Here is a 27,660-nt window from a genome sequence, read left to right on the forward strand (position 1 = left end):
ATTCCCGGACCCAAGAACATGGCTGTAACACAACAATGCTTAAAAAATAATTATTAAATGAAAGGATTATTGAAAGGATTAAATGAGGTTATGTATATTTTTAAAACTCCTACAAATATTAGCTACAATATTATTATTATTAAATGGCGTAATAATAATTACTCCAGGAACTGTAGCTCTTCCAACAGGCTGGGGGCATTCTAAGAGTAGAGAATATGTGGCTGTGGCAGTGCTCTGCGTCTAAACCAAGGCGCTCTATAAAAACGGTTAACTAATAACGGCTGACCTTTACTGAGCACTTACTACGGTGCCAGGCAATCTTTGTGACCTAATCCCATACTCTCAACAAGTTTTTAGAAGGGCATTCATATTCTCTTCATTTTACAAATGAAAGAAACTGAGGCCGAGATTAAGTTGCCCAAGCTAGGGAACTGCAGAGCCAGAACTTGAACACATGACCCCAGAAAGCAGAATTAGTGCCCTTTAACGTTACAGGGTTCTAGGGGAATTCCCTGGTGGTCCAATGGTTAGGGCTCTGCACTTTCACTGCCCGGTGCACGGGTTGGATCCCTGGTCAGGGAACTAAGACCCTGCAAGCCCCATGGGTCAACCAAAATAAATAAATTTTAAAAAGATATATTACATCAGAATAATTATATTTAAAAAAATTGTACGTTCCGCTCTGCAAATCTCAAGACCGGCAAAGTTCATGGGTGAGAACCTCCAAGACGGAAATCAATGGGGCCAGGGGTCAGCAGGAAATCGCTACAGGACTCTAAATCAGAGGTTTCTAATATGTCATAGGAAGGAGAGTTACTAAACATAGTTCAATCGCATCTCAGCTGGTGGGACCATAAGGTTACCAGGACATCTGGGCAAAACAAAAACAAAAACAAAAACAAAAACAAAAACAAAAACGGAAATGCATAAGAAACTGCGGAGCCCCTAGGGGGCGGCCATGACGAGAAGGGAAAGTAGCACATGCGCGGCATCCGGGTTTCTCGGCGCGTGCTCACTGCCGACGTGGCAGAAGGAGTGGCCTTGGAGCGTGGGGGTGGAACTTCCGGGAGCGACGCGCCGGCCCCCTCGGAACCGGAAGTGGAGCCTGGGAACCTTGACGTTAGGAACGAAGTCGAACCTGGATCTGGAGCCGGGTGAGGAGTGGCTTCGGGAGGTTGGTGGGTAGGAAAGCAGAGGAGAGGCCGGGGTATCACTGGCCAGATCGGGGTCCTGTCTGAGAAGGAAGGGAGGGGCCCGGGGGCGGGGCCCGGGGAGAGACCCTCACCTCATGCATCCACAATCCAGAATCAGTCCTAGACCCTCCCTTCTCTCCTCCCGGCCCAGATTCCGGCTCCCGCTTCCTGCCCTGAGCCTGTTGAAGGGCGCAAGACGCTCGATCTCCTACTTAGTGGAAGTCTCTCTCATCGCGGCCCGAGAAGCTGGCTTGGCTTCTCGGTCTTGATCCCCGGCGCTCCCAACCTCCACAGCTCGACTACTTTCAGAGTTCTAGGAAGCTTGCCCCGCCTCCTGGGTTGTCACCCTCGACTGTCCACCCAGAGTGGAGTTGAAACTTGAGCCTGACTCCAAACTCTTGGGTGTGTTTGAGGGGATTATTTCCTCGAGAAGAAGCTCCTTTCCTACCGTCCCCACCCCCACACTGACTTTAGGAAAATAAGAGGAGGAGGACATCTGTCAAGCTTAATGTAGTGACCTGTGTGAGGTTTAGGATTTGGAAGAACAGCTCCTGAGATGGCTTTGAATTTAAAGAGTTCTAGTCCAAGAGCAGCTCAGCTTTTCTGTAGTCAAGATGGCCCTACCTAGCAAAGGGGAGAGGCCCATTGTTCCATTGCAGTAGCTGTGAGCTCTTATGCTTCCTGGGTCCCTTCTGTCTATAGGATAGTTGGAATGATCAGGCTATGAAGAGTGGATGTGATCAGATAGTCCTGTTCTTGGAAGGACCTTGGAAAGGCTCTCCAACTTATTCCTTTGTTGCTGGGCAAGATTGTAATAATTTTGGTGGTGGCCTAGATTCATTACAAGCATATAAGAGCAGAAACAGGAGAGTTGGAGAAGTGCATTGGGATTTGGAATACTTATAGTCCCCTCTGCTTGAAGGATAAGGTGAATGATCTTTTTCCATGAAACCTAACTTTGCCACTGATCTTTGAACTGTTTCCCTAGGTTATTGTGAGAAGTTTTTGTGCCAGGCCTGCACTCAAGTTCTAATCTGATACCTTGCTAGAGTTTTCAGCTGTCCTTTACATTTAGTGATTTTAATGCTTCAGTTCTAAGGTTCATACACTCTTTTGGTGGGAAGACTGGGGATGGAGTAGCACTTGATTTACTGCAGTTTAGCCAAAGAATGTCATTTTTCTAAGCACTTACTCTAAAATTTGTCTTTTGAGGGGGAGGGAATTTAGCCAATCTGTTTTAGACATGTAGTCTGAGTGATTAAAAATGACTAGCACACTAGAGGGTATTCAGTTTTGTGGAATGAATGGATGCTAGAGTGAATGAATGGAAAGTGGGAGCATTGTTTCATTTACCTGTAATATCACAATAGTTTATCAGTGGCAGGACTTCTTGTATGACTAGACACTAGAAATCATACCACTGGGGAATGGAGGCTGCTGCTCCATTCCAGTGGGCCTATCTGAGGTTGAAACTTACACCCTCTTGGCAGTGACAAAGCATAGGGTTCAGAGTAACAAAATCCTTACTTTGAGGAGGCAGTCTGTCTGCTGTCTGGGGAAGAAAATTACAAAGATCCTGTAGTAGTGTGAGAATGATTAGGCTGATCACTGCCTGATAAGGTCAGTCCTTTTCTATTTCTGCTTCCTACTGTGAATAGTGCTCTCTCTTTAGAAAACTGATTTTGACTAATTTCTCTCTTCTCTCTCATCTAATAGGTGAGACCAAGTCGGGGATGCTCTCATAATGAACGTTAACCAGTCAGCTCCACCTGTGCCGCCGTTTGGGCAGCCCCAGCCTGTCTACCTAGGGCATCATCAATCCAGCTATGGTGGGCAACCAGGGTCCACAACCGCCCCCACTTCCTATGGAGCCTACAATGGCCCAGTACCAGGCTATCAGCAACCCCCTCCCCCAGGTATGTTTCCAAGCTTCCTTTGAGCTAAGGAAGGGAATTAGTCGTCTTCAGGTTGGGTTGTATTGCCCTACCTAAGCTGCCTAAAGGGTTGTGGTGACTGGGATTGAGGAACATGAATCTGGCTCTTGGTCACTGAGAGTCCTGTGGGCAGTCTGCCCTTCCCTGTTTTTTTTTGTTGTTGTTGTTGTTTTCCCTTTTGGCCACATCACGCAGCTTGCAGGATCTTAACTCCCTGACCAGGGATCGAACCCAGGCCCACAGCAGTGAAAGTGCCGAGTCCTAACCACTGGACTGCCAGGGAATTCCCACCTTTCCCTGTTTTTTTATAAGGTGACTGTGTCTCTGCCTTAAGACATCTAGTGGGAGCACATCTTCCAGGTTCAATGGCAGTTCACTTCCTGTGGGTGTCACCCTGTGCAGCCTCACCTGGCTGCATTGTTCATAGCTGGATGGAAGGGTTGTGGTCACAGCTCGTCCAGAGCCTGTGACCAGGATTAATTATTTCTGTTGACCCAAAGTCTCTCTGAAATCACTTGTTTCTCATGTATATTGATAATGCCTCTCATCGGACTCATAGTTCTATCTATAAATGACTCTGGGACTTGGGGAACTAGTTCATGGATGAAAAGTGTGATGTTTGTGTGCCTGATTTTTGGTGCCTCTCATATCTTTCTGCTGATATCATTCCTTTTCCTTTGTTTGAGTTTCTTTGGCTTCTTAAATGTTGTCTAGTATCAGGGAAATAAGAGGAAACCAATCTGGTGCTGCCTTAGGATCAGTGTTTGGCTTTTACGTTACTTTTTCATGAAGAGCAGCTGGTAATCTACAGATTATATTATTCATAGGGGTTTTTTAGAAAATGGTTGACATTTGATCTTTGGTTAAGCTAGCTAAGGACTTAGGTATACCAAGTGCTTTATGCTTTTTAAAACAGTAAATTCCATAAAGGGATATGGGAAAAAGAAGGCACCAAGGAGGCATAGGTAAGATTTGGGAAATGATTGAAGTTATGACCATTTTAATTACGACTTTGGAAAAAAAAATTGCGAAGTGGTGAGGTTAGGTCTCAGGGCTTTGGAGAGCCTTACTCTGGGTTGGGACTTTGGCCGGACAGAGTCCACCTCTGATCTGTCAAGTCCTGGCTTATCAAGATGGAGTTTGGCATTGCCCCAAGAGGAAGCTCTGTTATTGAGAGGAAAACATATCTGGTTCTATGATGGCTAGTGAGCAGGTTCAGATTAATCATATTCCTATAGGCAGGTTCTATAGTGTCTAATCTCTACTGAGGGCAGAGCAAAATAAAAAAAAAAAAACAATAGTTTGAACAGGGGTCAGCAATATTTCCAACGTGATATGCCAAGTAACTAATTGCTTTCTTCCTGCATCTCATGCGGGAAGGATGGTTGGGGGTAGTAGAAGTAGCTTTGATGGCAGCTCTGATGAGCAGAAAGGATGGAGTACAGCTTTTGTGAAGACATAGTGACAGCAGTAATTGGAGGGCAGGTGACCTGTCCTGACTGGACCATTGGGCAGGAACAAATTCTCCAACCCGTGGGAATACTCTCCTGAGCCATGTGCTATTGGGAGCGCCAACACTTAGAAATGGCTGAAAAGAAGATGGGTAGGGTGAGTAGAATATATGAAGAAGAGGTTGGCAGAATAGTCTTCCTAATATTTATTTATTTATTTTGGCTGCGCCATGTCTTAGTTGAGGCATGCATGTGGGATGTAGTTCCCCGAACAGGGATCAAACCCGGGCCCCCTCCATTGGGAGCACAGAGTCTTACCCACTGGACCACCAGGGATGTCCCGAATAGTCTTCCTAAGAGGTGCCTTTCTTTACAACCTAGTTTAGAATGTTGCTTGGTCACCTTCTGTGCCACCTTTCTCAAGTATGCTCTAAGTTTCTGAGTTCTGGAGTGGGATCCTTTCCTTTTTAAAAACAAAAAAATTATTTATTTATTTTTGGCTGTGTTGGGTCTTTGTTGCTGCACTCGGGCTTTCTCTAGTTGTGGTGAGCGGGGGCTACTCTTCATTGCAGTGCACGGGCTTCTCATTGCAGTGGCTTCTCTTGTTGCAGAGCACGGGCTCTAGGCGCATGGGCTTCAGTAGTTGTGACTCGAGGGCTCTAGAGCGCAGGCTCAGTAGTTGTGGCTCACGGGCTTAGTTGCTCCACGGTATGTGGAATCATCCTGGATCAGGGCTTGAACCTGTGTCCCCTGCATTGGCAGGCGGATTCTTAACCACTGTGCCACCAGGGAAGCCCCGGATCTTTTCTCTAAAAGAGTTGACATTTTGTCTAGTGTAAGAACGTTAGACTGTCCTGGATTGAGTGAGAGTGTATGGTGATCATAGGAAGGCCCTACATTTTTGTGGCTCTGGCTACAGCTTCACCTGTAGTATACCTGTCTAGGAGAGTAGAGGCTCTCTGGCTGGGCATCCATGTTCAGTATCTCCTGTAGCTGGAGTTGCATGTTGATGGTGTCCTTTTCATTACCAAGCTATGGTCTTATGCTTGTGATATTGCAGTAAAGGTCTGAGCTTATTGATCCTTGCTTTGCATTCCTTGCTCAGAGTGGAGAAGAAAGTTATTTCCCAATTGCTTAGTTTCTCTTCTTTACCCTCAGATGTTTCAAGAGCCCCACCTTCTTCAGGGGCACCTCCAGCCTCGACAGCACAGGGCCCTTGTGGCCAGACTGCATATGGCCAGTTTGGACAAGGAGATGTACAGAATGGGCCAAGCTCCACTGTTCAGATGCAGAGGTACGTATTTGTTTTTTTTTTTTAAACATCTTTTTTGGAGTATAATTGCTTTCCAGTGGTGTGTTAGTTTCTGCTGTATAACAAAGTGAATCAGCTATACATATACATATATCCCCATATCTCCTCCCTCTTGCGTCTCCCTCCCACCTTCCCTATCCCATCCCTCTAGGTGGTCACAAAGCACCGAGCTGATCTCCCTGTGCTATGCGGCTGCTTCCCACTAGCTATCTATTTTACATTTGATAGTGTATATAAGTCCATGCCACTCTCTCACTTCGTCCCAGCTTACCCTTCCTCCTCGCCGTGTCCTCAAGTCCATTCAGAGGTACGTATTTGGCTCAACCTAAATCTGGTCTGATGAGACTGGAAGAATTAGGAATGTGTGAGGGCCTATTTACTTTTCTTTTCTTTTCTTTTTTTTCTTTGCTTTTCCCTTACATCCCTTTTCCTCTTCCCTTCATCTTTTTGTATTTTGTTCTCATTTTTGCAGGTTACAGGTGCTGCTAATGTCCACCCTGTGGATTATTGACCCATCTAAGTACCTGGGTTTTTTTCATATTCTTTCTATTTTTGTGAACTTGGGTTTTTTCCTTGACTAGACATATCTTTAATAATTGTTATGGTCCTTCTGAGCTTACCCTATGGGAAAAACAGGAGAAAAGAACCTCAGGATTATTTATGTCTCTTCTGACTTCCCCTTTTCCTTTAGATCAGGCGCTTAGTAGGATTTATTGGTTAAGTTTGGGTGTGACCAGTTATGAAAGGAAAGATACTCAAAGGAAAACTACATAAATGATGAAAACTTTGGTGGTGCATGACTCAGTAAACCCTTGTCTTTGCTTGGAAGTCCATTAAATGAGGGCAGTCATCTCTGTTGGAATGCTGTTTGTTTTTTGGTAAACAAAGAATAAAGTATAACTACGCATAGGGTATGTGGTAGTGGAAGAGTCACTTACTGACATTTTTATTAGGTGTTCAGACATTGAATGTAAGCCCGGAGGAAGAGCCTAGGAAACTCTCCCTAACCCTCTGTGTTGGAAAACTCTGAGAAGCAGTATAGGGAATTCATTAGTTCATTCATCCACTTAAAAATATTTATTTTGTACTACTATGTGTCAGATGTTGTTCTAGAGGTTGGAGATAAAGCATTATCAAACAGATCAAGTCTCTGCCCTTGTGAGCTTATAGTCTCATGGAGTACATAGAAGATAACAAGTAGTCAAATGTAAATAAGAAATAAAACAGAATAAGGATATTGAGAATGAGTGGTGAGGAGGTAGGGAGCTGTTTTAAATACATTGGTCAAGGAAAGCCTCTCTGAAGTGATGTTTGAAACCACAGTGAAATGATGAAGGGAGGTACCCAAAGATCTGGGGGATGAGTGTCTTAGATAGACGGAACAATGGTGCAAAGGCCCTGGTAGAGAAATTAATTCGGTTGATGTGAAGAAGAGCAAGAATGCCAGTGTGTCTAGAGCAGAGTAGAGAGTGGAGGAGATAAAGTAGGTACATAGGCAGGAGCCATATCACGTAGTGCTTTCTAAGCCATAGTTAGAAGTTTAAATTTGATTTTAGTTGCAGTGGGAAGCCATTGGAGAGTTTTAAGCTGGAGAGTAACATGTTCCCCATTTATTTGTTTGTTCATTTATCTGATGGATCTTTTCATTGTAATGTAAAACACATACACAAAAACCATACAAAACAAAAGTATGGCTTAGTAAATTTTCAAAGTGATTACAACCCAGATCAAGAAATAGAACTCTGGGCCTCCCTGGTGGTGCAGTGGTTGAGAATCCGCCTGCCGATGCAGGGGACATGGGTTTGTGCCCCGGTCTGGGAAGATCCCACATGCCGTGGAGCGGCTAGGCCCATGAGCCATGGCCTCTGAGCCTGCGCGTCCGGAGCCTGTGCTCCGCAACAGGAGAGGCCACAATAGTGAGAGGCCCACGTACCGCAAAAAAAAAAAAAAAAAAAAAAAATAGAACTCTGCCACACACCGCTAAAACCCCTTCCATGTGTTCCAATTCAATCATCGCTCTCTCCCTCCCCTGATAAGTAACCATTATCCTAACTTTTTTTTTTTTTTTGGCCATGCAGGATCCTAGTTCCCCAGCCAGGATTCGAACCCATGCCCCCTGCAGTGGAAGTGCGGAGCCCTAACCACTGGACCACCAGGGAATTCCCTATCCTAACTTTTATAGTAGCCACTTTGTGTTTTTTAAAATAGTTTACATCCAAAGGTACATCCCTAGACACCACAGTTTAGTTTTACCTATTAAGAAAAAACAACTTGATGTGTCTTTTAAGTCCATAGGTTCCCTTTTTATCTCTTTCTTTTTCTTACTGTTTATCTGTTGAGGACTCCAAGCTAATTGACCTGAAGAGTTTCCCACAGCCTGGATTATCTGGGTTGTATATTCATGTTGCAGTTCAGTATTTTCCTTTTTCCTTTGTATTTCCTGCAAATCGGCCACTGAATCCAAAGACTGGATCCAGATTTGATCCCTGTGGATAGGGTGGAGCAAGACTTTGAAGGCACATAATATCTTTTTTATATATATAAATTTATTTATTTATTTATTTAATTTATTTTTAGCTGCATTGGGTCTTCATTGCTGCACACGGGCCTTCTCTAGTTGCGACGAGCAGGGGCTGCTCTTTGTTGCAGTACGCGGGCTTCTCATTGCGGTGGCTTCTCTTGTTGTGGAGCATGGGCTCAAGGTGCGCGGGCTTCAGTAGTTGTAGCTCACGGGCTCTAGAGCCCAAGCTCAGTAGTTTTGGCACACAGGCTTAGTTGCTCCGCGGCATGTGGGATCTTCCCGGACCAGGGCTCGAACCCATGTCCCCTGCATTGGCAGGCAGATTCTTAACCACTGCGCCACCAGGGAAGCCTGGCACATAGTATCTTGATGTCTCTCTTTTTGTGATGTTAGCAGTTGTTGATGTGTATGTATATTAATTCACTGGGTTTACAAAATGGTGATACTCTAATTCTTTTGTTTTCCTCATTTATTTGTTTGAATACCATTTTAGACAGTTCTTGTCATCTGTTATTTGGTTACTGGTTGTGCAATTCATGTAGAATAAATGCTTGATTCTTTACCTTTATTTCCTAGTTTATAGGGAAATGAATTGGTTCTCTGTTATCTACAAGATGACCAACTCTTATTTTTAATATCATTATGAATTTATAGTTTTAAATGTATTTGATGGGTTTCAATTCACTGCAACTATCATCATTATTGGAGTATAAAGTGTCCTGTCTTTGACCAATGCGAGCCTCTTCACGTTGACTCCTGAGTCCTTTTGACATGACCCTAGTAATCTTTAGGTCTAATGAGATGTTTCAGGCTTATCTTGTACATTTATATTCTAGACCAGGAATTACCCATTTTTCCAAGAAATCCTTTATTTTGTTGGTGAGAAATGTTATTTTGTGACTATAACCTGGGCACTAGCAATGTTCATTGCTGCCTGATTGGTCACTTCCTATACCTCTTCAGTAGACATAGCTAAGAAATACATATCTACATATATTAAAGTTACAATACCTCATTAGTTTAAATATGTACTTTCAGTTCAAATTCAAGACTACAGAACGTTTACTTAACCTCTTCATTATATCTGTATCTCTTTTCTTCCATACCAGGAATCTTGATCCTCAAGACTGTGGGGATGATGGAATTTGAATATTGGAATATGCCACAATTTCTCATTTATTTTATCCCTTATTATACACAACAATCTCCATATAACAATACTAATACTATCACAAATGTAATTAGTAAAAACATTACTTTTTAAAAATTTTGCTTGTGCTCTCCCCATTCTCTAATAATTGAAACAAATATATTTATTTTAAAAAAGAGGTCACTTTGCTGAATTCAAGAGTAGAAGTAGGGAATCCTATGAGGAGGTTATTGCCAGTAGTTCAGGTAAGGGATGATCTTGGCTTGGTTTAGGATGGTAGTGGTAGAGGTGGTAAGAAGCAGTCAGATTTGGGATATATTTTGAAGGTAGAGTCAGTAGGATTAGATGTGAGTTAAGAGAGAAAGAGGAATTCTGGATGTCTTTTAACCTGTTGACTTAAGCAATTTGGTAAATAGTGCTATTTACTGGGATGAAGAATATTTGAGAAGGAGCAGATTTGGGAGGTGAAATGAAGGGTTTTATTTTGTACATTATAGGTTTAAGAAAGCTACTAGCTACCAAGTAGAGATGCTGAGTAGGCAGTTGTATATGGATCTGCAGCTAAGGAATGATGTCAGGACTGGATATACAAATTTGAGAGTCTTCAGTATAGAGACATTATTTAAAGCCATGGGACTAAATGAAATCACTTAGAAAGTGAGCATGGAGAGTAAATAGTAGAGTTGAGGACTGAACCTTGGAGCTTACCAACATATAAAAGGCGGTCAGAGGGACTTCCCTGGTGGTGCAGTGGTTAAGAATCTGCCTGCCAGTGCAGGGGACACAGGTTCAAGCCCTGGTCCCGGAAGATCCCACATGCCGCAGAGCATCTAAGCCCGTGTGCCACAACTACTGAGTGTGCGCTCTAGAACCTCCGAGCCACAACTACTGAGTCCAGATGCCGCAACTACTGAAGCACGTGCGCCTAGAGTCTGTGCTCCGCAACAAAGAGGAGCCACCGCAATGAGAAGCCTGCCACGAAGAGTAGCCCCCGCTCGCCCGCGTACAGCAACGAAGACCCAACGCAGCCGAAAAGAAATAAATGAATAAATAAATTTATTTTTTTTAAAAAGGCAGTCAGAGGGGCTTCCCTGGTGGCACAGTGTTTGAGAATCCACCTGCCAATGCAGGGGACACGGGTTCGAGCCCTGGTCTGGGAAGATCCCACATGCCGCGGAGCAACAAAGCCCGTGAGCCACAACTACTGAGCCTGCGCGTCTGGAGCCTGTGCTCCACAACGGGAGAAGCCGTGACAGTGAGAGGCCCGCGCACCGCGATGAAGAGTGGCCTCCTCTCTCCACAACTGGAGAAAGCCCTTGCACAGAAACGAAGACCCAACACAGCCAAAAATAAATTAAAAAAAAAAAAAAAAAAAAAAAAGTCCTTGCTGAAAAATTATTAAAAAAAAAAAAAAAAAAGGCAGTCAGAGGAGGAGCTATCAAAACACAATGAGGGACTTCCCTGGTGGTCCAGCGGTTAAGACTCCGTGCTCCCAATGCAGGAGCCTGTGTTTGATCCCTGGTCAGGGAACTAAGAGCCCGCATGCTGCAACTAAAGATCCCACATGCCACAACTAAAGACCTGTCACAGCCAAATCAAACAACCAAACAAACACACTGAGAAAGAGCAGTAGTGAGGTAGGAGATTAGCCATGACAGAGTAGCGTCCTGAAACTAGGTGAAGAAAGTATTTTAGGAAGTCAAGAGAATAATCAGCTGTGTCATTTGCTGCTGAAGGGTGAGATGTAGACGAAGAATTGACTGTTGGGTTTGGCTAGGTTCGACATCATTGACAGATGTAGTTTCAGTGGAGATATGAAGGCAGGTGAAAGAATTTCAGCTGGTAAGTAGATTAATGTAACCTAAAACCCTTCTGCCACAAACATCTAGAAAGGGGAGAGGAAATAGAAACAATTCTTTTTTTTCAAATACATAATCAAGCTTAAAAGAAAGAAAGTGAAATCCTCAAGTGCCAGAGACAAAGTGGGAACTGAAAATCAGACTGGTAAGTTGACACTGTGGCTGCCTGTGGAGAGGGTGGAAATTATTATCTTGAGAACCTGCGGGCTTAAGTTTAAGCCAGTACCTTGGGCATTTCTGAGCTGATGTTTAGAACTGAGACCTTGTCTATGAAGTCTGGACCTAGGCTACACCTTCAGTGAACAGGTAGACCAGAAAAAAAAACTCTGCACACCGGCAGAGGGAAATAATAAGGAGTCCTGTTTCTCCCAGGCTGGCTGTGGATAAGTGGGGGGGATAAAGAAAAGGTCTTGGGACTGCAAATGAACCTGCCTTTTTGGGGCAGTGAAAATGTTCTAAAGTTGGATTCTGGTGATGGTTGCACAACTCTGTAAATTTACTAAAAATCGTTGAATTGTACACACTTAAAAGGAGTGAATTTAATGGTATGGAAACTATATCTTAAAACTTTAAAAAAAATTTGATCTTGGGCAGCAGTATCATTGGAGTACCTTCCAGAAGCAAATGCTAAACAACCATTGTCCCTCAATCCAGGCCGTTAGGGTTTCTCAGAGGAAAAAAATATCGATTAGAGGAAACTGGGACTATTAGAGGAGAGCAGATAGTAGACTAGTACCTTGATTAAGGGACTATAACTGTCAACATAGAATTATGTACCTAGCTAAGAGAGAGGGGGGATAAAGACATTTTCAGACAAAGACTGAGAGTTTACTGTGTATAGGCCCTGGTTGAGAAAACTACTAAGGGATAGACTAAGGGAAAAAAGGAAAATGAACCTAGAAAGAAAGATCTTTAAAAAGAGAGAGGAATAGTAATTAAAGAAGTAGAGATAGGGAATTCCCTGGCAGTCCAGTAGTTGGACTCTGCACTTCCATTGCAGGGCACACGGGTTCAATTCCGGGTCCAGGAACTAAGATTCCACAAGCTGTGTGGCATGGCCAAAAGAAAAAAGAGACAGAGTATAGACCAATTCTTTTCTAATGTTTGGCTAAAAGAAGAGCAAAAGCTTGAGGGGATGTGAGGTTTTAGGGCAATTTTATTTGATTGGATTTTTTAAACAACTTCATTGAGCTATAATTCACATACCATGCAATTCACCCATTTAAAGTGTACCAATTTAATAGTTCTAAGTATATTCACAGATATGTGCAACCATGACTATAGTCAGTTTTAGAACATTTTCATCACCTCAAGAAGAAACACCGTATCCTTTATCTAAGTAGCTATCCCTATTTAGGTTTTCCTTAAATTCCTCACTCCCCCAATGTTAAGCAACCACTAATCTACTTTCTGTCTCTATAGATTTCCCTGTTCTGGACTTTCATATTAGTGGAATCATATACTATATGATATTTTGTAACAGACTTCTTTCACTTAGCATAATTTTTTCAGTGTTCATTTATGTTGTACCATGTATCAGTACTTCATTCTTTTTATTACAGTATTTCATTGTATACATATAATACTGCATTTTCTTTATCTGTTGATGGACATTTGGGTTGTTTCCACTAATAGTTGGTTGTTTTTTGAGATATTTGTATGTTTTTGTGCTGATGGGAATGATCAAAGAGAGAGACATTAAACGGGAAGTACATTGGAAAGACAGGTTCCGGAATGGAAAAAGATATTTACATATAAAGTAGGTATAAACATAAAGTAGTATCCAGGGTATGTAAAGAACTGCTACTAATCAATAAGAAAAAGTCAATTCAGTTGAAAAAAATAATGGGCAAAAGCCAGAATAGGTATTTTATGAAATAAGGAATGCTAATGGCCAAAGAACATATTAAAAAGCTGTTCACCCTCTTGAGTAAAGAAAAAAGTAAAAAGTAAAAACCACAACAAGGGACTTCCCTGGTGACACAGTGGTTAAGAATCCACCTGCCAATGCAGGGGACACGGGTTTGAGCCCTGGTCTAGGAAGATCCCACATGCCGCAGAGCAACTAAGCCCGTGGGCCACAACTACTGAGCCTGCGCTCTAGAGCCCACGAGCCACAACTACTGAACCCTGTGCCTAGAGCCCGTGCTCTGCAACAAGAGAAGCCACCGCAATGGGAAGCCCGCGCACTGCAATGAAGAGCAGTCCCCGCTTGCCGCAACTAGAGAAAGCCCGCGCACAGCAACAAAGACCCAACACAGCCGAAAATGAATAAATAAATTAATTAATCAATTTATTTAAAAAAACACACAACAAGATACTCCTATGTATCCATCAGATTGGCAAAATTTAAAAGTCTGACAGTACTAAATATTGCTGAGCATATGGAGTATCAGGAACTCTCATCCACTGGTGGTCAGATGCAAATTAATACAACTACTATGGGAAAATAACTTGGAATTATCTGTTAAAATTAAAGATATGCATATCATATAAACCAGTAATTTCACTCATAGCTATATGCCTTAGAAAAAACTCATGTATGTATAAACAAGTTGAATATATGATTGAACATAGCAACATTATTGATAATATCCAAAAATTGGAAAACCCCCAATATCCATCTGTAGTAAAATGCTTAAGTAAATCATGGCATATTTATTTAGTGGAATAACATTTAGTGATGAAAGAGAATGCTAAATGCAACAGCATAGATGAATTCATAAACATGTGGTTGAACAAGAGAAGCAAAGCTCAGAGTATGTACGATGTGATTCTGTTTACAAAAGTTTAAAAACCTGACATAGCTGAATTATATTGTTTTAAAGATAAGGGAACAATTATCAAGAAGATGGGAAAGTAGTTATCTTTGGGAGAAAGGAGAGGGCTGTGATGGAGGAGAGGCACACAGGGCCTTTGGTGTATTCTATTTCTTGACTTGCTTTTTGGTTAAATGGGTTTTTGTATTATTCAGCAGTACATATATGTTTTATGTATTTTTTCCTATTTATGTTATATTTCACAATTAAAAAGTAAAGTATTGATACATTGGACTAAGAATCGGGTCTGGGTTCTAGTTCTAGAATAGTCTGCTATTTATACCCTTAGTGTCTTAGTTTTCTATCTGCTCTGTTTCCCTCATTAATTTGCTGTGAGAATTAAATTAAACACTTAGAGATGCTTTGTAAATTATAAAGCTATGTACAGATAAGGTGTTGGTTTATTGTTACTTTGGTATGTAATAGAATACCACTGGGTAGTGGAGAGTATTATCCATGTTAATAGAGTAGTACCATGGAATATAATTATTCTGACAAGGATTTATGAGCACCTGCCATGGGGCTAACAGTATGTTTGTTGCTGTGGAAGACAAAAAATGCAAAGCCCAACAAAGAGCTTAGGGAGGTAAGTTTCACTAGCATATTGCCCAGAAAATACTAGTTGAATGAACAAATGAAAAGTGTGAAACTGCAGAACTAGTAGAAGCTGACCAAACATAATAAAGTTCTAGTTATTTAGTAGAGACAAAATAAGCAGGAAGGATAAATCAGAATTTCAGTGTAACAGGCTACCGTTGTGAAGAATTTGATTCATTCTTGAAACCCCAGAAGGAGCTTGTTATGTATAATAATCTATGTTATAGATTTCTGCAGTAACATTACTGTAAAACACTGTTGCGATTGCTAGTTGGTATACAATGATATTGGAATGATTTTAAATTTATATTTTAATATGCCATCTGATACCATGGGAGTATCCAAGACAGCTATCCAAGTAACGAGGCTTTGCTAGATAGACCCAGCTAGAAGGCTACCTGGTTTATGTCCTGTTTGTCTAGTCCTTAACTCTGGTACAGTTAGCATTATCTTTCTGCTTAGCATAGAATGCCAGACTTAGCTGACCTGCTCTTCTGATCTTATGGATATTTCTAACATCTTTCCCAGGATTAAGTGATACTTTGGTTTAAAAGTTAAACAATCAAACTGCATTTGTTTGAGCCCACATTATTAAGCTCCTGTTGTGTTAATGCTTCTGTGCACCTTCCCTTTCGACTACTTCAGTGCTTCAGATTACAGAACTGAGGTGGTTTGTCAACAAAGGATTAAGGTAGAGGAGGTGATAATCTAACTAGCAGAGTAAATAATACTCTGATCTGAGGGTGTTCGACACATGTTTTTGGAGTGAACCTAATGGAAAACAAGGTTTGCCATGAATAATCACAGTGTAGATCATGAGGAGTGTAATTTATTCACAAATATATAAAAATGTGAAGCCATATAAGAGCCCAGATGAGAGTAAGATGCTGTAAAACAATATAGTTTCCTATATGATGTGGAGTTCCTGCCAACTTTGAAGGGTGTCTCAGCCCACTAGAAACCTCTGCCTTCCTTCTCTTCGCAGGCTCCCTGGGTATCAGCCATTTGGGTCAGGCATATTGGCCCCTGTGGTCAGCCAGCCAGCTGTGCTTCAGCCCTATGGCCCTCCCCCAACAAGTGCACAGGTGACTGCTCAGCTGGCCGGAATGCAGATCAGTGGTACTGTGGCCTCAGCCTCTCCACCTTCAGGGCTAGGCTATGGTGAGTAGCTGTGACCACAGGAATACTGTCCCCTTCTTTTTAGAAGCATCAGACTCTGGGGCTATACCTGAATCCCTTTTATTTCTTGTGCTTCTGAGCCCCAGCAGATGGGAGAAGTCATTCCTGCCCCTCATGTGGAAAGGAAAGTGATTTACTGAACAAGGAGGCAGAATGACTGGGGTTCTGACTCTACTTCTTCTACTTCTCAGGCCCACCAACATCGCTGGCCTCAGCCTCAGGAAGTTTCCCTAACTCTGGTCTGTATGGCTCCTATCCTCAGGGCCAAGCTCCTCCCCTTGGCCAGGCCCAGGGTCATCCTGGGACCCAGCCTCCCCAGCGATCTGTCCCACTACAGGCCTCCAGCTTCACACCCCCAGCTTCAGGGGGTCCTCGGATGCCTTCGATGACTGGTCCTCTCTTGCCTGGACAGAGTTTTGGGGGGCCCCCAGTAAGCCAGCCCAACCACGTGTCCTCACCTGCTCCTCAAGCTCTGCCCCCTGGCACCCAAATGACTGGGCCCCCAGGACCACCACTACCACCTATGCACTCCTCCCAGCAGCCAGGCTATCAGCTGCAACAAAATGGTGAGTTTTTCCCAAGGTCTACCTAGGAGCCAAAGGCTTTAGCAGTTCACGTGTTTTTGTTGTTGTTTTTATTTGTAAGTGAACTAGATAGACAGCTTCAGGGTATTATTACTAGGATCTGGGGTTTATAAGATTTTTTTTTTTCTCTTAGTTCAGATAGTGTGGGCTTTCTCTGAATGGTCATTACTGTACCTCTTAATTCTACATTTATAGGAGTCTAGTAATTTCCGTGAGGCCTTAAGAAGAGATAGAGAAGGAATAATTTGTTCATCAACCTTGTGTCCTTGTCTCTTAGGTTCCTTTGGACCAACCCGGGGCCCTCAGTCCAATTATGGAAGTCCCTACCCAGGAGCAGCCGCTTTTGGAAGTCAGCCTGGGCCTCCTCAACCATTGCCTCCTAAGCGCCTGGACCCTGATGCCATCCCAAGCCCTGTAAGTAGATACTTATGTGGTCCTGGGGAAGATGCTTGTGGCTGCCAGATAAGTGAGTCAACCTAGAAGAGATGTTTGCCTAGCCTTTTCTGATTTTCCTTTTCGTTCATCATCTTGTAGGTGTAGAACCTAGATGTAATTTTTTTTTTTTTTTCTCGGTACGTGGGCCTCTCACTGCTGTGGCCTCTCCCGTTGCGGAGCACAGGCTCCGGACGCGCAGTCAGTGGCCATGGCTCACGGGCCCAGCCGCTCCGCAGCATGTGGGATCTTCCCGGACCAGGGCACGAACCCGTGTCCCCTGCATCGGCAGGCGGACTCTCAACCACTGCGCCACCAGGGAAGCCACCTAGATGCAATCTTTGACTCTTTAACTAGAACTTGAAGTCCCAGAAGTCTTTTGGGGGCACTTTTACTTCATAGCTGGGCAGGAAAGGAAGGGAAACCAGGAGTGATCAGCAGTATCAGTAGAGCTCTGGGTTGAGTGCTGCATTCTGTCACTGCTGGACAGAGCATGGTAACCTCTGCCCTTCTGTGGAGTAGTGGGTGGGTCCAGGTCTTGTCCTCTTAGATCTAGTAGGATAGCAGTCTTCTTAATGGGTAGAGCTGGTGGAAATTCTCTGGTGTTAGGTGGTAAGAAAAGGAAAGCCTCTCTGGATTCTCTCTGCCCCTACTTGGACGGTGTTTTAGGAGGAAGCCTCCAATACTTTTGCTTGTTAGCCTGCTGCTGTGTGGATGGGGAATAGTGATCTACAATTTCAAGGGCAATGTGGGGAAGTTGCTTCTCCCAGGAAAAGGGTGAATCTCACCCTTAGAGCCATCAGAATACTCAGGCCTTCCTCATCATACACAGAATAGAGGCAGGTACTGTACTCCCAAGTGGAGGCCACTTTATAGTTCTGTCTGCAACATTTGCTATGTCAATTACCTCACCATGCTTAGCCATTGTCATATTCCATTCTGTTCTCTTCCCTCTTCCTTTGGGGAACTATCATGGTGAGGGACCCAGTTGGCAAAGGGCGACTCTAGAGGATTAAGCAGTCCCTCTTTCCTTTTCCCTCCTTTAGTGAGAAGGAGAGTCTGGTTGGATGTGAGGCTTCTTTCAGCATAAGAATAGTTCTTACATGGGAGGCTTGGCCTTTTGGAGGGAACATCCCTCTTCTTCCTTCTTAAAATTTCTCCCATTCAGCCCCTCCGTATAACTCCTCTTGCCTCCTATTTGCCCCCTTCCTTATCTTTCTACATCATAGCCTGAGTCATTAAAGGCTCTTTTTTGGCCCAGAAAAATTTGGAATTTCAGATCTAGGGGGGGCCTGATTTCAGCAGTATGAGCTGGGCTCCAGCTGTTCATGTCTAACTCATCAGGGCTGAGAGAAGTAACATCTGCTTCTTGTTCTTTTGTCTCCCTCCCTCTATTCCCCTGCTGCCTTTATTATTAAAACACTAAAAGCAACTCAATGAGCTGCCTCCTCAGCAGAAAACCAGGCACAGAATAGACCCTGATGCCATTCCTAGTCCAGTAAGTGCAGGGGGTGGGTGTGTGTGTGTCATCCCTGTGTTAATGTCACCCATGCATGCCTGTGACCTCATCTTCACCTCATCCACCATGTCCATCCCTCCGCATCCTCTTCCCTTAGTCCTTCTAGACCCTTGCTTTTACAAGCCAGAAGGATGTGCATGCCTCGAGTCACCATATAATGAAGAAGTAGCAAGCTGTTAGCAGTGCCTTTAAGTATGGGATGGTAGAAGGTCAGGATTGAAGGGCGGGGTCAGATGGCATATTAAGCTTTGGTTTTAGTTCTGCTGGCTCCTCCAGGAGCCTGCATGTGACATAGGATGGAACAGGACAAAACTGAACAGTAGATCTTTCCCTTTTGGGTTTGATTTGTCTACTGCTTGTTGTAGAGAAACATGTGGGTAGGTGGCTACTAATGTACAAATTTGGGAAACTCATTTCTTACGGGGAGGGGACAGCTGGTTTGAGAAAGTGTGGGCCACTTTCTCATCTGGAGAGTCTGTTTGACTCTGATATATTTCTAAGCTTCAACTCTTTCTGCTATGGGATACAGAGTCTTATTCTCCCTTTACTTTTTCTGGTTTTACCAAACCCATCTTGAAGTAACTGACCAAAGGTTATCAGCCTGCATGAAGGTCTGATCACCAGCTTTGCAAGATCTTTTTTTTTTTCCTTTGCTGGGTCTGTCAAAATGTGGGGGACTGAGGATTGGGCTATAATATCCTCTTCTCCCATATTTACACACTGATGCTTACCTGAAAATAAGGCAGCATCTGCTTCCTCACCTTACCTGATCATTTCCTGCTGTGTAATCCTCTCCTCACCCTGTCCCTTCTACTTTCATTGAGTGTAGAGTCATTCCAGGTAGATTTCATTTTTACATGGTTACCGTTGTCTGTTCTCCTGCTCTGATTCAGAATGTGTCTTGGGAAGAGAAGGGGAGGCAGAGGCTTGATGGGGGAGGGAAGTGGAATCTGATCATGTTTGAAGGCTTGTGATAAGAGCTGGAGCTTTCCTGGAGTAGGTATTATAACAGGGTGCTCACCATTTATTGGGATCAGGGTGATTCATAAAGAAGCCCTTTCTCAATGTTGCCTGTCCAGCATGTTGCTGCTGACTGTGGAGTGGAAGATTGGTATTACAGCATTTTATATGATCTCCTAAAGGAGAGCAGACCTGGTGCATGAGGCGTGTTCCTTGGCAAATTATTAGTTTCTGTGCTGCAGCTCCAGTGTTTCTTTCTTCTGGCTCTCTGCGACCTGCTACTCCCTTTTCATCTGTCACTTCATTCATTTCACCTCTTCCCTACAGATTCAGGTTATTGAGGATGACAGGAACAACCGGGGTTCAGAGCCATTTGTCACTGGAGTGCGGGGCCAGGTGCCACCCTTAGTCACCACCAACTTCCTCGTGAAAGACCAAGGTGAGAGGGCATTAATTACTCCCTGCGGGGACTTTTTCTCCAGCATTATCAGCTTATGGATGGGGCTTTGTCAGTCTTTAATCAGAGACCAGTCCCTCATTGGTGTCTAGGGGGAAAAAGCCACCATCAGCTCTAGCATTTGTTGGGATGATGGGGTGGATTGGCAATGGAGAGCCAGTGTCTGGAGTGATTCTGTGATCTGACTCAGCTTTTCTACCTCCTCTTCAGGGAATGCAAGTCCCCGATACATCCGATGCACATCCTATAATATCCCTTGCACATCTGACATGGCTAAGCAGGCTCAGGTGCCCCTGGCAGCTGTCATAAAGCCGCTGGCAAGGCTGCCCCCAGAGGAGGTGAGTCAGAGAAGGGACTAGAGTATAATGAAAGGGAGGAAGGGAGGGGGAGTGGGGAGTGAGACTTCTTCCTAGATGTGATTCTGGCAGTCACAATGGAAGAAGTCTTGGTTGGGCGGGAGGGGCGAATATCTTCAATAGCTTTCTATCACAGGGCCCATGCCTGAAGGGGGTGGTAGGGATGAGAGTAAAAGCCCAAGAAATTGCTGGATGGGAGCAGAGTCCACAGGGGAAACACATTATGGAAAGAGTCAAGGCCAGCTTGCAGGGGAGAAGACAGCTGGCTGCAGGAGCCTCTCATAGCATGGTCGTCTCCAGATGAAGAGAAGCACATCATTCTGTTTTTCTTGTGTGCTGTCCTGTCATCCCAGGTAGGTCGAGATGTTAGGACAGCATATTAAGGAAAAAGGTAGATTAAGATCCAGTAGTCCTTCTCTTACCTGGTTTGGGCCATGATCTGTCACCCCAATACCTGGAATCAGCATTGAAAGAGAGCTTGGCAGCTGCTCTGCCAGGCCTTGGTAGGATACCCTCATGTTCATGCCTAGCTTAATGAACTTGGGGTGGATTTCTCTATAACTGGATACTCACAGCTCACTTTACATCCTGCTTCTCTGTCTTGTTCTGTGTTTTTCTCTTTCTCTTTTCCTGGGTCTCAGTGGGGATGGTTGGACACTTGGCTGCTGGTCTCTTATCTGTAGGGTGACATCTGCCTGGGCATCAGTAGGCTCACAGAAATCCAGGGATTGGGGAGGACAAATGTCATAGATACTTTGTTGGGAAAGGAGGTAGGAGTCAAGATCCTAGAGCAGGAATGAAGGGGATTGAAGATTGGGCCAGAAATGAGAATCCTGGGTAATCTCTGGTTTTCTCCTCATACGTCCATGTCAGCCCCTGGTTTGTTTGGGCCAGTTCCACAGTTGCTCTTCTCTTTCCAGAAGAAGTGAAATTCTAGAGATGAGGAGTAAGGAGAGGGGACTATAGAATTTAGACTTAGGGACATTCCTTAGGGACATTTGACATTTGTCCTCATTCCCCTTCTCTCTGCTCCCTCCCCAGGCAAACCATCTGAGCCATGCCCTTCTCCCTCCAGGTTGTTCCTCCTCATCTGTTGCCACTGCTGTAGCTTCCCTCTATGTCTGAGCCCCTCCCCTTTGCTCTTTAGGCTTCACCGTATGTCGTCGACCACGGGGAATCTGGTCCTTTGCGCTGCAATCGCTGCAAAGCATACATGTGCCCTTTCATGCAGTTTGTTGAGGGAGGGAGGCGCTTCCAGTGCTGCTTTTGCAGCTGTATCAACGATGGTATGTTCACAGAGGCTGGGGTTGGGGGGATCTGGATTGCATCTTCATTGTTCTCTTTCTAGTTAGATAGATGAGGGTCCGTTGGTTCAGGGGTTGGGGAAATAAGGCGCCTGTGGGGATGTGGGGCAATAGAGTGAGCTCAGCCAGGACCCAACTAAGGTTGAGCGTGGACCTTTGAGTAACACTCTGCCCTACTCCCCACAGTTCCCCCCCAGTATTTTCAACATCTGGATCATACCGGCAAACGTGTGGATGCTTATGACCGTCCTGAGCTGTCCCTGGGTTCTTATGAATTCTTGGCCACTGTAGATTACTGCAAGGTGAGGGAAGGTAGCGTGGGGAGCAGCAGTGGGTGGACAATGAGACAGCTAAGACTTGCTGTGGTCATTTCCCTCACCCCGTCATTGTCCCCTTTGGTGTTGACTTCTCTCTAGTCAACTGACCTGCTTACTAATACCCCTCTCCCCCCGCCCGCCGCCAACATTTCCTTCCTTTGCAGAACAATAAGTTCCCCAGCCCTCCTGCCTTCATCTTCATGATTGACGTCTCCTACAATGCCATCAGGAGTGGTCTTGTTAGGCTCCTCTGTGAGGAGCTCAAGTCACTGTTAGACTTCCTGCCTAGGTGAGAGTTAGGAGCCAAGGTGCTTCCATTGGATAATGATGCCTGGGGAGGGGGCTTAGGGGTAGGTGGCTGGGTTAACCAGCACATCATGGATCCTGATGTCATGAAGTTGGGTGGTGGAGGAGGTGGCAACCGTGGGTAACAATGTCACCTTCTACAGGGAGGGCGGGGCAGAAGAGTCAGCAATCCGCGTTGGCTTTGTCACCTATAATAAGGTGCTCCACTTCTACAATGTGAAGAGCTCATTGGCCCAGCCACAAATGATGGTTGTATCTGATGTGGGTGACATGTTTGTGCCACTGCTGGATGGCTTCCTGGTCAATGTCAATGAGTCTCAAGCAGTCATCACCAGGTAGGAGTTAGACTGTGGGGGTAAAGCAGGGGTGGGGTGGGTACAACCACAGAAAGCCAGAGAGTTGAGCAGAGGGTTCAGTGGATGGACAGAGGCTGTGCCTCAGGAGTTCTGAGAGTCTGGGGGCCAGATGACTCTTCAGGGAATCGAGGGATTTGAAATTTGGATAGCAATTTTGATTGCCTCCTATCACCTATCTCTTCAGCTTATTGGATCAGATTCCAGAAATGTTTGCAGACACAAGGGAGACAGAGACAGTATTTGCCCCAGTTATCCAGGCTGGGATGGAGGCTCTGAAGGTAAGGCTCGAGTCCCTGGCAGCCACCTCTGCAACACTGTCTTCTGACCATCTTACCCCCTAGGATACAACCCCTGTATCTTCAGTGATTGATGGCTGTGCAGTGAGTCAGATTGTCTGACATAGTTGGCACTGAGTAAATGACGAGGGAAGGGATGAATGAATAATGGATGAATAAAGGAAAGAATGGACAAGTAGATGTCTCTTCTTTTCTAGGCTGCTGAGTGTGCAGGGAAGCTCTTTCTGTTCCACACCTCCCTGCCCATTGCAGAGGCCCCAGGGAAACTGAAGAACAGAGACGACAGGAAGTTGATCAACACAGACAAGGAGAAGGTGTGGGATTGGGAGCTGCGGGGAGGACTTTCTATTACAGAGGAACATGCTGTCTCTTCACAATGCAGTACTCTTAACTTTCTTGAGGGGGACTGGGACTGGATCCTCTGCCCTTTCACATGTCACATCCGTGACTGCCAACCACCTCCACTGCTCCCACACCTCTACCCCATCCCAAAGCCTTTGGTAGACTTTTTTTTTTTTTTAAGAGACTGTTCTGTTACTATTGCAAACTGAGAGGTAGATCTGAAGTCTTACACGTCCTTGAATATCCCACATTACATATACAGCATATACACTTCTCAAGCAGGGTGGAACTGGGATCTTTGAACATTATTTTCTGTTCTTCCCCAGACTCTGTTCCAGCCTCAGACAGGTGCCTATCAGACCCTGGCCAAAGAGTGTGTGGCCCAAGGCTGCTGCGTAGACCTCTTCCTCTTCCCTAACCAGTATGTGGATGTGGCCACGCTCTCTGTTGTACCCCAGCTCACTGGTGGCTCTGTCTATAAATACGCTTGCTTTCAGGTACGGCATGGGACTCTGGGTGGCAGGTGGAAGCAGGACTGTGAATGCCTGCCTGCATGTGGAGTGGCCCCTTAGCTGCTGACTCATTAATAGGAATAGCGTTGGAGGAGAAGACTGCACGTGTACAGAAGAGAGTGTGGCAGTCAGGAGCACGGGGCTTGGAATCAGTCCCGGGTTGACATTCTGGCCCTACCATTTACCAGCTGTGTGACCTAGGATAAATTACTTAATTATTCTCTCCTTTGTTTCTTCATCTACAAAATGGGATTTTTATAGTTAGTAATTAGGATTTGTCATCAGGATTAAGTAATTATATGTAAGGCACTTAATGTGATACCTGGCATGTAATATGTAATAAGTGCTTAAAAGCTATCATTATCATCAACATCATTATCTTCACTGTTACTGTCATTAACGATTCTGCAGGCTTGTAGAGTGGAGGGGGTGCAGGGAGATTGTTTATATGTAGTCAGTGATGTGACTCTGAGCCTGGGGGGATGCAGGTGGAAAATGACCAGGAACGGTTCCTGAGTGACCTGCGTCGGGATGTACAGAAGGTCGTTGGCTTTGATGCTGTGATGCGGGTCCGGACAAGCACTGGTCAGTCCTAGTTGGAGAAGAGCAGGTGGGGGGGCTCAGTCTGGAGGGAGGCACCTGTCATACCTTTAGCCCTGTCCATGTGGCCTCAGGTATCCGTGCTGTAGATTTCTTTGGGGCTTTCTACATGAACAACACAACAGATGTGGAGCTGGCTGGGCTGGATGGGGACAAGACGGTGACTGTGGAGTTCAAGCATGACGATCGGCTCAATGAAGAGAATGGAGCCCTCCTGCAGGTAGGGGGCAGGAGGCAGGGGTTGGGGAAGAAGTGTCCACGGTCATTTCCCTGGATATAAATAGGCTGTAGGGAAGGGGGTGAGGGGTGGGTAGAGAAGACTAGAAGAGGCTGGAGAAGGGATGGCTCATGTCTGTCTTCTAGTTTAATAACATAGCAGAGGCAGTTTTCCGAGGGCTATGCTGAGGGAGGGATGTGAATTCCCCCTTTCTCCCTTCCCCTAGTGTGCCCTGCTCTACACCAGCTGTGCAGGGCAGCGACGGCTCCGCATCCACAACCTGGCCCTCAACTGCTGCACTCAGCTGGCTGATCTGTATCGAAACTGTGAGACTGACACGCTCATCAACTACATGGCCAAGTTTGGTGAGGGCAGAGGCAGGGCAGGGTGGGATTGGGGCTAAGAGAAAGGTCCAGGATGGTCAACAATTCAGCATTCCTGAGTGGGTGTGATGGTGGGAAGGCACGTGTGATGGAGTGGCTGACCAGTGACTGTGCTGTCTCCCTTTCCTATCCAGCATACCGGGGGGTCCTGAACAGCCCTGTGAAGACTGTTCGTGACACTCTTATCACTCAGTGTGCCCAGATCTTGGCCTGTTACAGAAAGAACTGTGCCAGCCCCTCCTCTGCAGGACAGGTAGGGCAAGCATTTTGGTGGAGGAGTTGTTGGGATACATTTTTGCATTGGGAGGGATTTCTCATGATCATTGACTTTGTTTTGATAACCCCCTTAGTTGATCCTTCCTGAGTGCATGAAGCTACTCCCAGTTTACCTGAACTGTGTATTGAAGAGTGATGTCCTGCAGCCTGGAGCTGAAGTCACTACTGATGACCGGGCCTATGTCCGACAGCTGGTTACCTCCATGGATGTGGCTGAGACCAATGTCTTCTTCTATCCTCGGCTCCTACCGTTGGTGCGACTGAGTGCTGGAGTGTGAGACATTGTAGTGAGAAAGGGACATCATAGGAGGAGGAAGGGAAGGATTAATATTGTCTGTGTCTGACACTCATTAATTTTTTACCTATCTCATCTGATGGAATATTTTCATACTGAGCACTTACTCAGGTGCTTAGTTTTCTGAAATGTCATGTGTATGGGGCTGGAGGATGGGGGTGTGGGTGGGCAAACGAGTCTTATGGTCCTTGGTAACCTTTTGCCCCCTTCCTTTTGTCTAGACAAAGTCTCCCATTGAGAATACCACTGAACCACCAGCAGTTCGAGCATCTGAAGAGCGTCTGAGCAACAGGGATATATATTTGCTGGAGAATGGGCTCAACCTCTTCCTCTGGGTGGGAGCAAGTGTCCAACAGGGTGTTGTCCAGAGCCTCTTCGGTGTCTCCTCCTTCAGTCAGATCACCAGTGGCTTGGTGAGGGCAGGGAGTCAAGGAGAATGTGGGTGTGGAAGTAGACTCTGTGATATGAGTTAGGAGCCAAGAAAAGTGTGCTCATTCCCTTAAATAGCAGGGTACACTTAGAGAGGGAGGGTGCTATCATTCTTCACAGGCTTCCATATTTCAGATAATGCATAAATCTGTGCTGCCCCGTCTTCACTTCTGGATTCAGCGTACCTTACCATAAGGATAAATGAATTTTGTGTTCCAGAGTGTTCTGCCAGTTCTGGATAATCTGCTGTCCAAGAAAGTGCAAGGCCTCATTGACAGTTTGAGGGCACAGAGATCACGGTACATGAAGGTAACACTGATCTGAACCTGGATTTCTTACCTTGTCAAGTCCTCACTGGGAAGGGGGATGGGGAGTAAGTGACTAGGTAATGGGATTTCAGGGCATGTTTAATTCCCTTTAGCCCTGCCTCATGACCCTGTGTTCTGGCCGTAGCTTATTGTGGTGAAACAAGAGGACAAGCTGGAGACACTGTTCAAACACTTCCTGGTGGAAGACAAGAGCCTGAGCGGCGGAGCATCCTATGTTGACTTTCTCTGTCATATGCACAAGGAGATTCGGCAGCTACTGAGCTAGAGCATGTGGGTAAACAGCATAGGGTCCAGGCCAGCTTCCAGAAAGTACCCCAGGACAGCAGAGAAACTGGGACAGTTCCATATATTATAAGTCATATAAGCTGACCTCAGTCTCTTTGGGGGGAGGGGGAGGTATAAGGAGACACCTTCTTTCTGGGCTCAAGTATCCTACCACTCTGTCATGTCCTGCTGTTGGAAGGTGCCCCTGTCCCCTCACTTTACCCTCATTTTCCTGCTAATCCTGTCATAATGAATGTAGTTTCTCAGTTCACTGTATATGATTTGGTGTTGGGGGATTTGGAGCCACCCAGACCCTAATAATATTATGTGTCCCTTTGGACCAGCCTCCAAGAAGAGAAAGGCAGGCAGGAAGGAGTGAGGATCCCAGGGTATTACAGGGGGAGGGGCTGCTAATTCAGCTCATTGTCATCAACAACTTCCTATATTAGGGATAAACATACCTACAGGTGCACAAGAGCTGGGGTATAGACCGTAGATGGTAGAGAGGAAAGTGGTCAGTCGTCTTGGGCCTGGAAGTCAACAGCCTACTCAGAGTGACTGAGGGTGGTTGATTAGCTTTCTTGCTCTGCTTCCACTGATCTTTCTCTCTCCTGAAATGATTGGTGATCACTTGGTGAATAGAGGCACGTAATCAGAAATGAATGAGCCTGGGAACAGAGTTGCAAAGTATATTAAGACCTGGTAGTGGTATCAGCCTCCTTTCCAGCTGGAGAGGCCCCAACACTGGATGGTTCTGTAGGGAGCCTGGCCATCAACTTGCAATACCTCACAGAGCCAGCCCGCATCCCACTCTGAGCTCCCGCTGGAAGCATTGCTCTCCAAGCTGGAGGTTGTTGGGGAGAGAGGCAGAGGTGGCTAGTCTCTCCTGCGAGGACACCACTCAGGCTTTCGTACTGACAGAGTGGCTGACAGTTATCTTCCAACCCCACCTAGCTGGGGCAGGACAAGGGCTAGGCTTGATGGTGGCCAGGCTTGCCTGCTCCCAGCCTGGGACGCCCCTGCTCTGGACCTCTCATTTCTCTTCGTTGGTTTATTTTTCAATGCATCTTTAATTTGTAAAGAAATAAAATAAATTAAGATGTAACCAGCA

At 45.2% G+C, this 27,660-nt stretch overlaps 1 protein-coding gene across 1 annotated transcript; it reads left to right on the forward strand.

Moving 5' to 3' along the window:
* The first annotated feature begins 1,029 nt into the window (after nucleotides 1-1,029).
* Nucleotides 1,030-27,660, forward strand: SEC24C (SEC24 homolog C, COPII coat complex component). The gene is made up of 23 exons (XM_082634424.1): nucleotides 1,030-1,154; nucleotides 2,910-3,109; nucleotides 5,737-5,872; nucleotides 15,822-15,997; nucleotides 16,207-16,581; nucleotides 16,877-17,013; nucleotides 19,838-19,949; nucleotides 20,178-20,305; nucleotides 21,471-21,609; nucleotides 21,814-21,929; nucleotides 22,109-22,233; nucleotides 22,394-22,585; nucleotides 22,791-22,884; nucleotides 23,100-23,216; nucleotides 23,571-23,741; nucleotides 24,245-24,341; nucleotides 24,431-24,576; nucleotides 24,800-24,938; nucleotides 25,091-25,209; nucleotides 25,307-25,486; nucleotides 25,749-25,940; nucleotides 26,176-26,265; nucleotides 26,410-27,660. Exons 2-23 carry the CDS (start codon nucleotides 2,938-2,940, stop codon nucleotides 26,548-26,550), a joined length of 3,294 nt encoding a protein of 1,097 aa, XP_082490550.1. The 5' UTR covers nucleotides 1,030-1,154; nucleotides 2,910-2,937; the 3' UTR covers nucleotides 26,551-27,660.

This window comes from Mesoplodon mirus, assembly GCF_964341445.2.
Source record: "Mesoplodon mirus genome assembly, chromosome: 2".
NCBI classification, from domain to species: domain Eukaryota; kingdom Metazoa; phylum Chordata; class Mammalia; order Artiodactyla; family Ziphiidae; genus Mesoplodon; species Mesoplodon mirus.